This window comes from Rana temporaria, chromosome 1 (genome assembly GCF_905171775.1).
Source record: "Rana temporaria chromosome 1, aRanTem1.1, whole genome shotgun sequence".
Lineage (NCBI taxonomy): Eukaryota > Metazoa > Chordata > Amphibia > Anura > Ranidae > Rana > Rana temporaria.
Window position 1 is genome coordinate 108,694,958 of NC_053489.1, and position 16,002 is coordinate 108,710,959.

At 43.1% G+C, this 16,002-nt stretch overlaps 1 protein-coding gene across 1 annotated transcript; it reads right to left on the reverse strand.

Moving 5' to 3' along the window:
• Positions 1 to 3,249: 3,249 nt before the first annotated feature.
• Positions 3,250 to 15,297, reverse strand: LOC120930451 (avidin-like). Its single transcript, XM_040341637.1, has 4 exons — positions 15,176 to 15,297; positions 8,609 to 8,819; positions 4,622 to 4,742; positions 3,250 to 3,695 (listed from the first exon to the last, which is right to left on the reverse strand). The coding sequence occupies exons 1-4, from the start codon at positions 15,242 to 15,244 to the stop codon at positions 3,653 to 3,655; spliced, it is 444 nt and encodes a 147-aa protein (XP_040197571.1). The 5' UTR covers positions 15,245 to 15,297; the 3' UTR covers positions 3,250 to 3,652.
• Between the last annotated feature and the right edge of the window lie 705 nt (positions 15,298 to 16,002).

Here is a 16,002-nt window from a genome sequence, read left to right on the forward strand (position 1 = left end):
GAACCCCCCCCCCCCAAAAAAAATAATAATAAATAAACCTGTGATTTATCTGAAAATATGAATATTTAAAAAAAGAGACCAGTGATATGTCTATAATGTTAAAGATCATATAACTCCTATGAAAAAAGCAGAATAAAACTTTGATTCAGATTTTTTCATAGGAGTTATATGATCTTTAACATTATACACATATCACTGGTCTCTTTTTCTATAGATCAGAAGCAGTACTGCAAGCAACCATTGGGTGGCGCATGCATACACACAGTTGTACAGAACTGTGAGAAGGTTTAATACATCAGAAGCAGTACCGCCGGCAACCACTGGGTGGCGCATGGATACAAACTACTGTTGTGAGAGAAGCTCAGGCATCTATCCAGCGGCGCAGGCTGCTGACGTCGGTTTCGATGTCGGCGGCATTTGCGTTCCACACTGGTTACGTGGACGGCGGTGACGGCAGGAGAATCGTCGGTCATTCTGAGGGGAGATCGCGGAGGAGGAGAATCGAAATCGCGATTCTCTCTGCGATTAATCGTGCAGGTCTAGTGTCTGTATAAAGTGGTCTGGGGGGTGATGCAAGATGGGGGCTGAGAAGTGGTCAGATAGCGATGTATATAATAATAATAAAAAAATAAAAATAAAATCATCCATTAAAGACATTTACAACAATAAATCATACAACAGTACTACTAGATGTAAGTACAGGTCTATGTAATCCAGCCCCTAGCACTCTGTATGCCCAGATAATGTGAAGGTAAATATATGATCATTCATATAACCCGGTGTTATCCAGGCTCTGAGTCTGTACAATCAGAGGTGTGAACTCACCACATATATACAGGTTACATGAATGGCTATAAATTACTCCACATATCTAGTCTGAACAATTGGATTGGAGGATGTTTGCACAGACTGTTCATGTTTAGAAGTGATCTGTCACATGTGATCGGGCTGCAGACCTAACACCCCCCCCCCCCCCCTCACTCTCACTATCTCCTCCAAGATTCTTCTCCTGAAGAAAACATCTCCTTGAAAGTTTGCAACTACTATCCACCCTAGGAAACTCCAACTCACCTCCTCCCTTCCTCCGGCCAGCCAACAGGAGCTACAGTGAGCTCCGCCTCCCAGGTCTCTTAACACACCGCACTGGTGATTGGAGGGGGCTGAGTCAGAGATAACAAGGACCCCGCACAGCACGAGACTGGAGGGAGGGGGGGGACAGAAATTAGCTTTGAATTCTGAACACACACCGCAGGCAGAGTGTATTCTTTACAATGCTGCTGTTTCACAGTGAAAGGTGTGATGATGCCTGGTCTCCCCTGTCTGGATGGTCTGCCCCTGTTCTGGGCTGAATCATGTGCCCGGGTTACGACCCACCTCCTCCTCCGCGCCTGCTATGAATGATAGTGCGACGCCGCCGCGCAACTACACAGATGTGACACACAGTCACAGACGAGTCTCTCTCTCTCTCTCGGCAGAGGCGCCGCTGATTAGCTGATGTGAGAGTCTGAGAGAGAATCGGGACAGCGGCAGCCAGCCGCAGAGCAAGCAGTGAAACCCCCCCCCAAAAAAAAAAAAAAAAAAACAGCAAGCGAGTGTGACTGTGACATGATTGTCTGGGGGGGGGGGCAATTGCCCTGTTGCCCCCCCCCTGGATCCGCCGTTGCTGCAGTGGGAAAATCATATTTTGTAGCAGTATTAGTATCAATACGGGGGATGTCCTCAAGATTTATGAATTATGGAAAAACGGTTGCAATATCCAGACCAGATCCCCAGTATTACACAGACTTTTCATCAAATTAGGTTTGTACCTGTCTCCAACCCAGTCCGCTGGCTGACATTAAATAACACAGATGTAAAGAAGTAAGAGGGAAATATATTATTTTATTAATCTTTGTGCAATACAGGAAAATAAACTCATCATTCACAATGGCAAATATATATATATATGTGTGTGTGTGTTTTAGAGCGTGTTCATTCTCATTTGTTTTCCTTAAATCCCTGCTGTTACTTATACATACTACAATCCCATATTGGTTATTTTGTCTTATATTCCAACTTTATATACAGTACATGCAAATTTACCAACTGTTAATCAATAATATTCTGGATACCCTTGCACCTTATACTGATTGCAACACTACAAATGGCAATTATTGATTTTGCCCCACATTTGTGGAAATAAGGTAATGACAAAAACAACTTTGATAAAATCTGATTCACAACCTTCTGGTTTCAATTCTGTTTAAGAGATCTGGGGATCTAACTTTACTTTTTCCAGCCTGAACACTTATGCCCTGTACACACGATCGGTTCGTCTGATGAAAACGGTCCGATGGACCGTTTTCATCGAAGAACCGATCGTGTGTGGCCCCCATCGTTTTTTTCCCCCATTGGTTAAAAAATAGAACCTGTTTTAAAGCTTTCTGATGGTTAAAAAACTGATAGAAAAAAACGATCGTCTGTGGGGAAATCCATCGGTCAAAAATTCAAGCATGCTTCGTTTCTTTGGTGTGCGGCTGTCCATATGTTCTCCTCAAAGTTTTGCTTTGTGCATTTCCGGCACTCATTTGGTTCTGAGAGGACACTGATTGCTTAGAACACTCACCTAGAGCAGTAGTTTTCCCCTTTATGCTCAGAATCAAGTCGACGCATGCTCGGAAGCATTGAACTTCATTTTTCTCTGCACGTTGTTGTGTTTTACGTCACCGCGTTGGACACGATCGGATTTTTAACTGATGGTGTGTAGGCAAGACTGATGAAAGTCAGCTTCATCGGATATCGCCTACATTTCCCAGTGTGCATTGCGGCTAAGTACGCCGCACGGGCCTATTGATTTCGACGTGGACGTAAACAACTTAAATCCCTATTCACGGACGACTTACGCAAACGACGTAAGAATTTCGAATTTTGAAGCGGGAACGGCGGCAATACTTTAACATTACTATTCCATCTATTAGATGGAATAACTTTAGGCCTGATAATGCCTTACGGAAACGGTGTAAATGTACTGCGGCGGCCGGGCGTACGTTCGTGAATCGGCGTATCTACTAATTTACATATTCTACGTCGACCGCAATGTATAGCGCCACCTAGCGGCCAGCCTCAATATTGCAACCTAAGATAGGACGGCGCAAGCCGTCGTATCTTAGATATGTTTAAGCGTATCTCTGTTTGAGAATACACTTAAACATAAGTCGCCGTAGATTCTGAGTTAGGTTGGCTTATCTACTGATAAGCCGGCCTAACTCTTTCTGAATCTACCTTTTCAGGGTTTTTTTTTAGTTTTGCATTCATAATAAATGTAATATTTTGAAAATGTTGTATGTGAAATTTGCAACTATATATGTACATTGAAGCACAAGATTCTGTTTCCTAATTCACAGTCCTACATTTCAATCCTATGCAATTGCTTTATATCCCAATTTATTTCTCACTGGCAAAATCTGGCAATGGCCATCTCATCATTATACACTACTCTGTACATTTAATCTCTTCCTAAGTGCTCATGTAAGACATAAGTCATAGTGTGCAGAAAAGCAAATAATTTAAGAATTTGGTGAATAAAGAAAATGTACTAATTTAACTTATTCAAGCATTTCAGACTTTTAGAAAGGTTTGAAGTTGTGGTGGAGATGGTGAATAATTCTTCCCTTTAGTTTTTTTTCTTCAGTGGGTAGAATATATTATATCCAACTCTGAAAAAAAAGATTATTTTCTGGTAAGCAGTTAATTTGTGAATTAAAATTGTATATTTCATATGTGAACATCTGCTAGGCATACAAGGGTAGGTAATAAGAGAGAACCATGGCCACGCTAACTTACAATAATAACTTACAATACTCAGGAAAATGGGGTGAAAGTGGGGTCTCAGACTGACTTTCTTTCTTCAGTATTATTTTTGAGGCTGCTACCTAAATTGGAAGTAAACCCTTTGGGACATATTACACCTACAGGTAAGCCTAGATTAAGACTTACCTGTAGGTGCTTGCAATATCTCCAAAACCTACACAGTCTCTGAGATATTTGCAATTTCCCCGAGCGACGACTTCAACGGCGCACGTCTTGAAAGGGCACGCTGTATAATGCGATGCATAGTAGCCCATTATGCTTTACCTTTGCAGGGAAAGATAGAGGAAGTAACACCCCATCAGAGTTTACTTCCTCTTTAAGGGTCAAATATACTGCTGGGACAGGATTTTTCATGAGACTGTCCACTACGATTTACACGCCTTTCTGTATCCTGCACCCTCAACCCTCCTCCCTGAATCTGTTCAATATCTACAGTAAATCCTCAAAAGACACCCCTAGACTGAGCCTGAGTTTTTCATGTGCTTTTGGAACTAAAAAATGGGCAGCTCTGGGGATTATCACTACATTTGCTAATGCCGATTTATTTTTGTAGCCTATTGTGCACTATCACACTAGCTTCTGCGCTAATGAACACAGCCTATTTGTTCCCTTTGTTACTTGTAAAGCTTTTTTTGTATGCAAACTGATGTGGAGAGTTTTGTTCATACTAAACTACTAAAAAAAAATAGTAATAAAAACAACCGGTTAGTTAGCCAGACTTTGGATATGCCTTATGTCAGTAGTGCAACTCCATGTTACCATGCCTCCATACCTTGTTTGCGACCAGTTATTCTGAATATTCTGAGTCTCTGATCTCAAAAGCCAGGAGGTTTGAAGAACTTGCTGCCCAGACTTTTCCAAGAAACACTGTCCTGTGAACACTGTAATAGAATCTGTAAAGGAACAGACTTGTAATTAAAAAAAACAAACAAAAAAAAAACGTTTAATAAAATAAATAATAAAGAAGTAATGTGTCAATGTGTGAGACTGGATTAACAGCCAGCATTCATTTTGGCTTTCTGTGTTCAACACATCATGAGGAGAAGTGCCCTAGACTGACATGTTATTGTAGCGTTCAGGACTGCCATATCTGCTACCTGATTTTGTGGATCTGGGGGACCCCCTTGTTAAAGGGGGCTTCCAGATTCCGATAAGCCCCCTGCCCACAGACCCTTTTCCCTATCAACATGGGGACAAGGTGCCTTGGGGGGTAGCACCCCCCCCCCCCCCAATACATAGTACCTCTACTCATTCACCAAAAAGTACTCAAAGAGTTAATAAAAACACACCAGTGTTTGAGAAATCCGAAACGAAAAATAAAACGATGCCCACTGAACACAGAGGGGGCTTTCAGATTCCAATAAGTCACCCCCCCACACCCACTGGGCCAGGGTTGGGGGGGGAATAGGCCCTTGTCCCCATCAGCATGCCCCAAAGCACCCCTCCCATGATGAGGACATGTGGCCTGGTATCGCTCGTTTGCATAGATAATGGTCTGGTATGGATTTTGGAGGGAGCCCCCATACCAATTTTTTTTATTTTGCCATGGTTCCCCTTAAAATCCATACCAGACCCGAATGGCCTAGTATGGATGGGGGGGGGGGGGGGGGGCACGCTGTTTTTTTCAAAATTTTTATTTGTTGGCAATACTGTTTACCTTCAGCAGTCAACAGGGAAACCTGCTGACAGCTGATGAATCAGCAGTTGTTAACCACTTCAATACCAGGCACTTATACGCCTTCCTGCCCAAGCCAATTTTCAGCACTGTCGCAATTTGAATGACAATTGCGCGGTCATGCTACACTGTACCCACATTTTTTATAATTTTGTTCCCACAAATAGAGCTTTCTTTTGGTGGTATTTGATCATCTCTGCGATTTAAATTTTTTGCACAACAAATAAAAAATGTGAAAAAAAAAAAAAAATTCTTTGTTTCTGTTAATCTTTTTTGTAAATAAGTACGTTTTCTTCTTCAATGACGGGCACTGATAAGGCGGCACTGATGGGCACCGATGAGGTGGCATCAATGAGGTGGCACTGATGATGGACACTGATAGGCGGCACTGATGGGCACTCAGACGGCACTGATGGGTACTTATGGGTGGCACTGATAGGTGGCACAGATGGGCACTGATGGTCACTGATAGGTGGACACGGATGGGCACTGATGGGTGGCACTGATGACACTTATGGGTGGCATTGCTGGGCAACACTAATTTTTTTTGTGCCAAAATGGTGTCAGTCAGTACCCATTTGTGGGCACTGATTGGCATATGTTGGGCATACATTTGCACATGTGGATGGCCATGGGGGACTTACCTGGCCGGACACATGTTAGGGGCTTCCCTGGTGGTCCTGGCGGCTTCCCTGGTGGTCCAGTGTGGGCTTCTGAAGGGGGGCTGCGCTGATAAATAATTAACGCCCCCCTGTCAGGAGAGCTGCCGATCTGCTCTCCTGTACTCGCGTCTGTCAGACGCGAGTGAGGAAAACCCGATCAACAGCTCTTCCTGTTTACATCGCTCTCAGCTGTGATTGGACACGGCTGATCACGTGGTAAAGAGCCTCCGTCAGACTGACACACCGCACCACCGATCGCCAGGGTAACGCAACCACCACTTGGCCGTGATTTTGCTATAGGCCGGGCGGTAAGTGGTTAAAGCATTCTATGCATTAAGATAATAAAAAAACTTCTGTGTGCAGCAGCCCCCTAATACTTACCTGAGCCCCATCTTGATGCAGCTATGTTGCATGAGAGAGAGAGAGAGAGACAGCTGTCTGGGACTCTCTCTTCTGAATTGGCTCAGACAAACAGCAGGCACCATTGGCTCTTGCTGCTGTCAAAGTCAGTGAGCCAATGAGGAGAGAGAGGGGGCAGGGCCAAGTAGCAGCTCTGTATCTGAATGGACACACAGAGCAGCGGCTCAGCTTGTGTACTCCCATAACAAGCTGCTTGCTGTGGGGGCACTTGGCAGGAGGGAGGGACCAGGAGCGCTGGTGAGGGACCCGAGAAGTGGATGATCTGGGCTTCTTTGTGCAAAACCACTGCACACAGCAGGTAACTATAGCATGTTTGTTCATTTTAAATAAAATAAAAAAAATAAGACTTTAGTATCACTTTAAGGAGGCGGCAGCCGGCTTCCCGGCCCGCTCTTTAACAACCAGCAAACAACCTGCTATTCTAACCGAATTTAAATTGTTCTGAAAATTTGTAAGAAAATTAACAAAATGACACTAAACGAATTTCAACAAAATTCGTTACTATTGTCATTCGGACTAAAACTAATTGCAGTTCTAGTCCTGAAGGCTTCCTTCATCCATGCAATTGGTCCAGCGCAACTGCCTCTCTTAAATGATCTTAGCCACGATCACATGACGATTACTACCCTGCACCATACGTGACAACAGTGAGGAACCACTAACCGTTCATCCAAACACAACAATTTTTATTTCAAATATATTCTTCAATTGCCACAAGTCGTTTAACTTAAAGCGGTTGTACACATGCTCCGGCTCCGGCCAGCAACAACCCTGAAGAAATGCAGATGGAACATGTCAGCTCCTTCGGCTGTGACTAGGCGAGCTGCGAAAGCCTCGTTCTAAGGTAAGTATTTCATAATTTGCTAGTATGAGATGCATACTAGCACATTATGCTATTGTCTTGCAGGTTTTCTGTTTTTTCGGCGGTTTACAACAGCTTTAAGGAGCTTGCAATCTAAGGTCCCTAAACTCACATATATACACATAGTAGGGCAAATTTAGACAGGAGCCAGTTAACCTACCAGCATGTCTTTGGAGTGGGTACCAAATGCAAACCAGTTATAACCTTGTAATAGTAGTATCAACATTATCACTGTACTACACATTTGGCATAGAACAGAGTTGTGGTGGGGACCAAAAAAGCCCTACCTATTACAGACTACCTGCATAAAGCTACGGGAAGGGCTGGATGCAAGAGCAATCTCCCTGCATTGAGAAAGCAGCAGTATCTGGTCTGTATTACAGGAAGCTCCTACATAGAGGAAACGTTTGATACTAGGTTACGGAACAATCACGGAAGAAATGCATAAAGCACTCCCAGATTCAAGTAAGAATACACACAATTCTTAACCACTTCGTATCTGGGTCATTGTAGTTTGACGACCACAAGGTGGCTCTACAATGCCGGGGGGACTTCTGTTGACGTCCTCGGCTCCTCCGGCCACTGGGGGGCGCGTGAACGCCGGCGGCGATGTCCGCTAGGTACCCGCGATCGCCCATTACACAGGCAAGGACGTGGATCTGTGTGTGTAAACATACACAGATCCATGTCCTGTCAGGGAGAGGAGACCGTTGCTATGTCCCTTGTACATAGGGACACAGATCGGTCTCCTCCCCCAGTCATCCCCTCCCCCCACAGTAAGAATCACTCCTAGGGAACACATTTAACCCCTTCCTCACAATATTCATTCAAATCGCGACAGTGCCAAAAGCTGAAATTTCGCTGGGCAGGAAGGGGGTATATTTGCCCAGTAAGCAAGTGGTTAAAATTTAAACAATATTAGTTTTTTTCAGATCTCAACTTTAGGTATATATGATCAACCTCAAGCAGATCACCACCCAAGGAGGAAAGCCCAGTGAAGAATCATATCCTGGACTCCATGGACTGTTAAATACCTGTTCCTTGCAAGTCAAGAGCTATAGTATTTGTAGTTGCTGACATATTTTTTTACAACCCAGTGAAGCTCTTTAACAATATTAACATAAAGGAAATAACACTTACTGGAAAAAAGCCACTTCACTGTAAACCCGAATGATGGCAGATTAGTCAGTTGTTGATATCCAATTAGAGGCGATACCACAATTGTTTTATTAGTGGAAGACACAGCTGTCAGATATTTGCCAAAAAATTTTCCATTTTCAAAGACAGTATCAATGGTCATGTTAGAGCCAAGATCATTCTTCCAGTGACCAACCAGGCTGCACCGTCTAACCTAAAGAAGAAAGAGTGAGTAAATCATTTGTGGTATTCAGAGGATGCAGAATCCTGCACTTTTCTACACAAATTATAGCAATAAAAATAAAGTTCTAGGTAAAACTTCATTTTGGATAGAATGGGGAAGGGTTAGATCCTCTGTTAAGTTTTAATTTCAGTCCGTGTCTCCGTCAGGGAGTCACCCCTCTCTCTTTTTGACTATAGTCATCAAGAACAAATATGAGGGGATATCCAAAATTCATTCACAAAACAGGAATTAAGCACCTCAATACCGGGCACTTTCACCCCCTTCCTGCCCAGACCATTTTCCAGCTTTCAGCGCTGTCACACTTTGAATGACAATTGCGCGGTCATGCAACACTGTACCCACATGAAATTTTTTTATTTTTTCCTTCCACAAATAGAGCTTTCTTTTGGTGGTATTTGATCACCTCTGCGGTTTTTATTTCTTGCGCTATAAGGGCCAGTTCACACCAAACGCAGTTCCGTTTAGTTTTGTGCTCATTTTTTCTGCACTAAAAATGCACGCACAGTGTTTTCCATGTATTTCAATGGCTCTTGTTGGCTCTAGTTCACACCATGCAGTCAGTTTCCAGTGCAGAAACTGACCGAAGACTGATGCCGCGTACACACGATAATTTTTCGGGTTGTAAAAAATTACGTGTGTGGGTTTCAGAGCATTTTTCGGGTTCTGAAAAACGGCCAAATTTTTTTTTCGAACATGCTCTAATTTTTAATGAAGTTTTTAACTTTGTCGTTTTTCAGGTTATAAAAAATGGTCGTGTGTGGGCTTTAACGACGTGAAAAATCCGCGCATGCTCAGAAGCAAGTTATGAGACGGGAGCGCTCGTTCTGGTAAAACTACTGTTCGTAATGGAGTAAGCACATTCATCACACTGTAACAGACAGAAAAGCGCAAATCGTCTTTTACTAACACAAAATCAGCTAAAGCAGCCCAAAGGGTGGTGTCATCCGAATGGAACTTCCCCTTTGTAGTGCCGTCGTACGTGTTGTACGTCACCGCGCTTTGCTAGAGCATTTTTTTCCATGATTGTGTGTAGGCAAAACTTGAAGAGAAAATATGGACGGCCGCACACCACAAAAACCTTGAAAAGGCAGCTTTTAATGGTAAAAAAAAGGAATAAAGCACTACAAAGCACAGCAAGCAGTGGGGTGTATAGCTGACGCGTTTCACACTGGGGTTTCAGTGCTTAGTCATAGCGTGTATAGGCAAGGCTGTTTTAACCTCCCTGGCGGTATGATTCTGTCTGGAATTACGTACCAAAAGCGGTACAATTATTTGCAAGGAAATTTGGCATTTAATACTGTAGGCCTGTAATTCTTAGGAATAACTCACTTAAATCTGACCAAACAAGAATCTAATAGGCATCCCGGGTATGACATTTTTTTAAAAACAAAATTATAAATTTTAATATAATAAATAATTATAAATAATTATAAAAAATAATATAATTCTAATAAAAATTATTCAATAATGTAATCAAATCAAAATCACTGAAATTTGCTCAGTTGCAGAATTGTCGCTGTCTTTTTTTTTTTTATGACGAATTTTCCCACAAATCGCTATCGCACAATTCTGCAAGTGGTTATAATTTATTATCTCTGTTTTCTAGCTGATCTGAAACCATTTTTGACATAAAGGGACACTTTTGGTTGCTATGGACAATCTACAGTTTGCAGAAAGAAAGAACTGTTTTTATTATATAAAAGAACATGTAGGACACTGGGCAGACCACTAGGGACAAGGGGGGGTGTATTTTTTACATACAGTACTGTAATCTATAAGATTACAGTATACTGTATGTAAGGTGTTTGTTTACTTTTTTGAATTTGTCGCCGATCTCCGCTCCCGTGCATCGTAACGTCGCAGGGAACGGAGATCGGCGGCACAGGAGGACGCTGTGTGAATCGAGCGAGGTCCCGCTCGCTCACACAGCGCGGTGGCATCGCTGGATCCAGGACAAGGTAAGCCAGCGCACGCTGCAGGCTCTGCATATCTACCCCGAGCGTGACTCGGGGATACCGATTATAGCAGAAAAAACCCACCCCGAGTCACGCTCGGGGATACCGCCAGGGGGGTTAATGATCAAGTTGAAAAAAACTTTGTTTTTTTCTAGAGCCTGAAAAATTTCGTTTTTTACAACCCGAAAAATGATTGTGTGTACGCGGCATGACTGCATGGTGTGAACTAGAGCCATTTGAATACATGGAAAACACTGTGCATGAATTTTAATGCAGAAAAAAAGCACACAGAACTGTGTCTGGTGTGAACTGCCCTTAAACAAAAGAAGAGGGACAAGTTTGAAAAAACACAATATTTTTTACTTTTTGCTATAATAAGGCTAGATTCACACTTGTGCGGTACGAATTTCAGCTCTCTTATCTCTGCAGAGAGATAAGAGAACTGTTCAGCAGATCATCCCTTTTATCTGTGAATTTGGAGACCTGGGAGAGGGGAGGGGGAGAGGGGAAGTGTATTGAGGTGAATGAGAGAAATCCTGAAGATAAATGAACACATCTGCGAATCAGATGCGTGCCCATAGAAGATATTGGGCCTGAATTCGCACCTGAGCCGCACCGCAATGCCTAGAAAACACACACGTTTTTTCAGTAATACGCAGTGCGAATGCATCGCACATATGTGAACCAGCCTCTTTGAAATCAATGTATTTATAATGTTATGCATATTGAATGCGGTTTAATCCGCAACCAATTCGCATAGGTGTGAACCCGGTCTCAATATCCAATTTATTTATTTTTAAACTCATTTTTTCCTCAGTTTATTTTTTTTACCAGTAACGGCGGCGATCTGCAATATTTATTGTGACTGCGATATTGTGGCAGATACATCGGAAACTTTTGACACATTTTTGAGACCATTCACATTTATACAGCGATTCGTGCTATAAAAATGCATTGATTACTGTATAAATATGAAGGGCAGGGAAGGGGTTAACACTAGGGGCGATCAAGGGGTTAAATGTGTATCCTAGGGAGTGATTCTAACTGTGGGGGGAGGGGACTGACTGAGGGAGGTGACCGATCGGTGTCCCTATGTACAAGGAACATAGCATCGGTCTCCTCTCCCTGACAGGACGTGGATCTGTGTGTTTTCACACACAGATCCAAGGTGCTGCTCAGTTACTGGGCAATCGTGGGTGCCCGGCGGACATTGCGGCCGCCGGGCACGCGCATCAGGTGCCCAGTGAAACGGCGTGCGCGCCCCCTAGTGGCTCGGGAAGGCGAAGACATCGTATGATGTCCGCCCAGAACGAGAGCCTCATCGTCCCGCCATCATATGAAGTGGTTAAAGTGGTTGTAAACCTCAGACATCAAATATGAACAAAGCATATCCCTCTAAAGTGTTTACTTGTCTCAATGAAGAGCACTAAGTGTAATTTCTGTCTGCTGCTCCATTTCTCTGCTATCAGCATGCGTCACCAAGAGAAAAAATGTCACAGCGGAGGGAGCTCCAGCTGATTGACAGCCTCAGCTCTGTTCCTGTGAGCTGTGTGGATGGAGGGGGGGGGGGGTATTGTCTCTTACCTCCAATCGGCTCACAGAGCTCTGCAGAGTGTAACTTTAGCTCTGCCCCTTTTTTCGGAACTATGACAAATTTTATAAATTCAGCACCTTAAATGGATGTTGAGAAGAGAGTACTGTAGATAAACAGGCACAACTTAACTTATTTAGGAGGATTTTCTTCATCTCTGTGTAACATCTGAGTCCAATCACTTCACTGCGTATATGTTAGGGTTTACCTTAACCACTTGCCGTCGCCGCACCGTCGAAATACGTCCACAAGGTGGCTCTCCTAGGCGAGAGCACGTAATATGACGTCCTGCCTATTAGCCGCCACTAGGGGCGCATGCGCGCCGCCCGAGGCGCGCGCGCCCCCCGCTCGCCCCCGACTCCCGTGCCCGGCGGGCGCGATCGCCGCCGGGCACACGCGATCGCTCGGTACAGAGCGGGGAACGGGAGCTGTGTGTGTAAACACACAGCTCTCGTTCCTGTCAGCAGGGGAAATGCTGATTTTCTGTTCATACAATGTATGAACAGAAGATCAGTGTTTCCCCTAGTGAGGCCACCCCCCCCCCCCACAGTAAGAACACACCCCTTCCCCGCCCCCTAGTGTTAACCCCTTCACTGCCAGTGGCATTTTTATAGTAATCTAATGCATTTTTATAGCACTGATCGCTATAAAAATGCCAATGGTCCCAAAAATGTGTCAAAAATGTCCGAAGTGTCCGCCATAATGTCGCAATACCGAAAAAAAAAATCGCTGATCGCCGCCATTGCTAGTAAAAAAAAATATTAATAAAAATGCCATAAAAATACCCCCTATTTTGTAAACGCTATAACTTTTGCGCAAACCAATCAATAAACGCTTATTGCGATTTTTTTTTACGAAAAATATGTAGAAGAATACGTATCGGCCTAAACTGAGGAAAAAAAATGTTTTTTTATATATTTTTGGGGGATATTTATTACAGCAAAAAGTAAAAAATATTAATTTTTTTCAAAATTGTCGCTCTATTTTTGTTTATAGCGCAAAAAATAAAAAACGCAGAGGTGATCAAATACCACCAAAAGAAAGCTCTATTTGTGGGGAAAAAAGGACGCCAATTTTGTTTGGGAGCCACGTCGCACGACCGCGCAATTGTCTGTTAAAGCGACGCAGTCCCGAATCGCAAAAAGTACTCTGGTCTTTGGGCAGCAATATGGTCCGGGGGGTAAGTGGTTAAAGCTGAATTCCAACAAGATTGGGGCCTTAACCAGTTGTTTACAGAACAGGTGTCCTCATTAGAGTTTTTCCCCTTTAAGCCTAACTTCAACTTTTACTACATTTTTCATAGTCCTTTTGGGTCAAGCTGGTCCAAACAAACTACAGTATGTCCCTCACTAACATGTGAGGCCGCTGGATGTGCAGTATAAACTGTATGTAGCTGAAGCTACATACAGCATTCCGCACTGTGTTCCGGGTTCCAGCCGAGACTCCCTGTCTCATACCCGGAACACTTTAGAGTTCCGGATATGATCAGAGAAAGTGATGTATTCTAGAAATCAATACAAAGCTTCCTCTGGTTGGCTGAGTCAGAGGTTGTGACATCATCAGTCTGCCTCTCTGACTCTGCCAATCAGAGGAAGCTGTGTTTATACCGCACATGTAAGTGAGGGACATACAGTAGTTTGTTTGGGCCAGCTTGGACCCAAAATAAATATGTAAAGTGTAGCAAAAGCTGGAGTTAAGCTTAAAGGTGAAAAACTCTAATGAGGACACCTGTTCTGTAAACAATTGGCTAAGGCCCCATTCTTGTCCTGCAACTTGGGATTGCAAAGTCACATGACAAGTCGTACCCCATGATTTCCAATGAGTACTGTTCATATCTGTGCAACTTCAAGTCGCAGCGACTTCAAAGTAGTCCCTGCACTATTGGTCCGACTTTAATGCGACTTGAGGTCCATAGACCTCAAGATTACACAGGCATTGTTCCACAGCGCGTAGAAGTTGCGTCAAAGTCACATGACTTTCCGGTCGCACAAGTGTAAATGGGGCCTAAGAGGGGAGTTCCCTTCACAGGCAAATTTTCTCTACCTATTATTGTGTGCTTGGGACATGAAGGGAAATATCCTCAATTGAGGACAAACAGCAAAAAATAAGGAGACAGGGAGACAGTCCCTTTCCTAATCTACATAATCTGGGCACGCATCTGATTCGCAGATGTGTTCATTTCTCTTCAGGATTTCTCTCATTCACCTCAATACTTGCTTTTCTAGGAGCCACCCACCCTCCAAAAAAAGAAAGCTGAAAAAATATAATATAAAAAACCTTGCAAATTTCTGTGTGTGGAAGCAGTGGTCTCTATGCAGTGCTCAACCCCCTCACTGAGATTAACTTTGCTGATTGCAGAGCTATATATCTGACTCAGCAAGGACATGTCAGACCACTGCAGAGAAATCACTGCTTCCACACTCTGCAGTATCGTGGCAGGGGAGAGGCTGGTCTATTCAAGCTGTAGCGGCTTTCTAAAGAAAACCTATTGTGCACTGAAATCAATTTGTTTTGACTGGTCATGTGAATTTCTGTGTCGCACATCACAGCAAGTCGCATGAGAAGTTGCAGCAGTGTGGACCAGGGCTTACACTTCATGTTTCTTGGCTAGCAAATAAAATGTATCATCACCCCTACACTCTCCTACTTGTTTGTAAATGAATGTATTCATTATCAAATAAATAAGAAGAGCAGAGTAGCTTTATCATACACAGACAGAATACCAGCAATTCTAATATTTCAATATAGGAGGTAAAACTGAATACCCTTTTATAGTTTACCTCTTCACTGGTACAAAGAGTGAAGCTTAGCAGAGCCAGAGTGAGTACTGCAGGAATCTTCATCCTCATGGTGCCTCTCCAGGATCTGAGTTCCCCAGCTTAGCAGTGTTGCTGTATTTATACACATGGGTGACTCATTATTTGAAGTGGTCACTTACCTTGCCAAATACTGTATGACGTATTGTAGGATGGTGGCTTTATTTCTAAAGAAATGCCCAACATTTGCTAATCAATCACCATCTTCCTTTTCCTGAATTTCATAACTGCTCCGCCCTTTTAAAAAAAAAGGAAGACAACAACTAGCAGCATACTTTCATGCATTGAAGAAGTCATACATTCCAGGGATTAAAACATACCTAAAGACAAAACTTTTTTTTTTTAAGATTTGGATAGAATGCAGAAAGATTATAATGCGTATCCTTTTCACAGCTGTCCGTGCCCCCATTAAGGAGATTCAACCTATCTTTGTGTCCTGTTTACCATTATCATTGAACATGAAAGTAAAAGAAAATCCCAAATTTTGTGTTGTCCCCAGAAAAGTAATAGAGAGGAAATCTTCCAATGGGGACACTAATTCTGGTGACCTGGGGGTACCCAAGGAATTACCTTATTTTGTCGTTTAGTCGTTTAGGATATTCCATTCCCGAACACAAGGCAGCTACCAGACACTCCAACCAGCCAAATAAGACCCCATAAGAATAATTCTCCCCCAAATACAAGACAAAGCTCAGTGTTGAGGTTCAAGCAGAAATCACAATCTTTATTGAGAGACTACAGGCTTATATACAGTAATATAGGAGGTGCATACATATCCTGCTCATATTACT

What these genes read in the sequence shown, in the direction of transcription:
- LOC120930451 (XM_040341637.1), bottom strand. Translation starts at nt 15,244, where the DNA reads ATGAGGATGAAGATTCCTGCAGTACTCACTCTGGCTCTGCTAAGCTTC. An exon ending in AGTGAAGTGGCTTTTTTCCA is followed by an intron (nt 4,743 to 8,608) that starts GTAAGTGTTATT and finishes GTTCCTTTACAG; the next exon opens with ATTCTATTACAGTGTTCACA. An exon ending in AATAACTGGTCGCAAACAAG is followed by an intron (nt 3,696 to 4,621) that starts GTATGGAGGCAT and finishes CTTTTTTTTCAG; the next exon opens with AGTTGGATATAATATATTCT.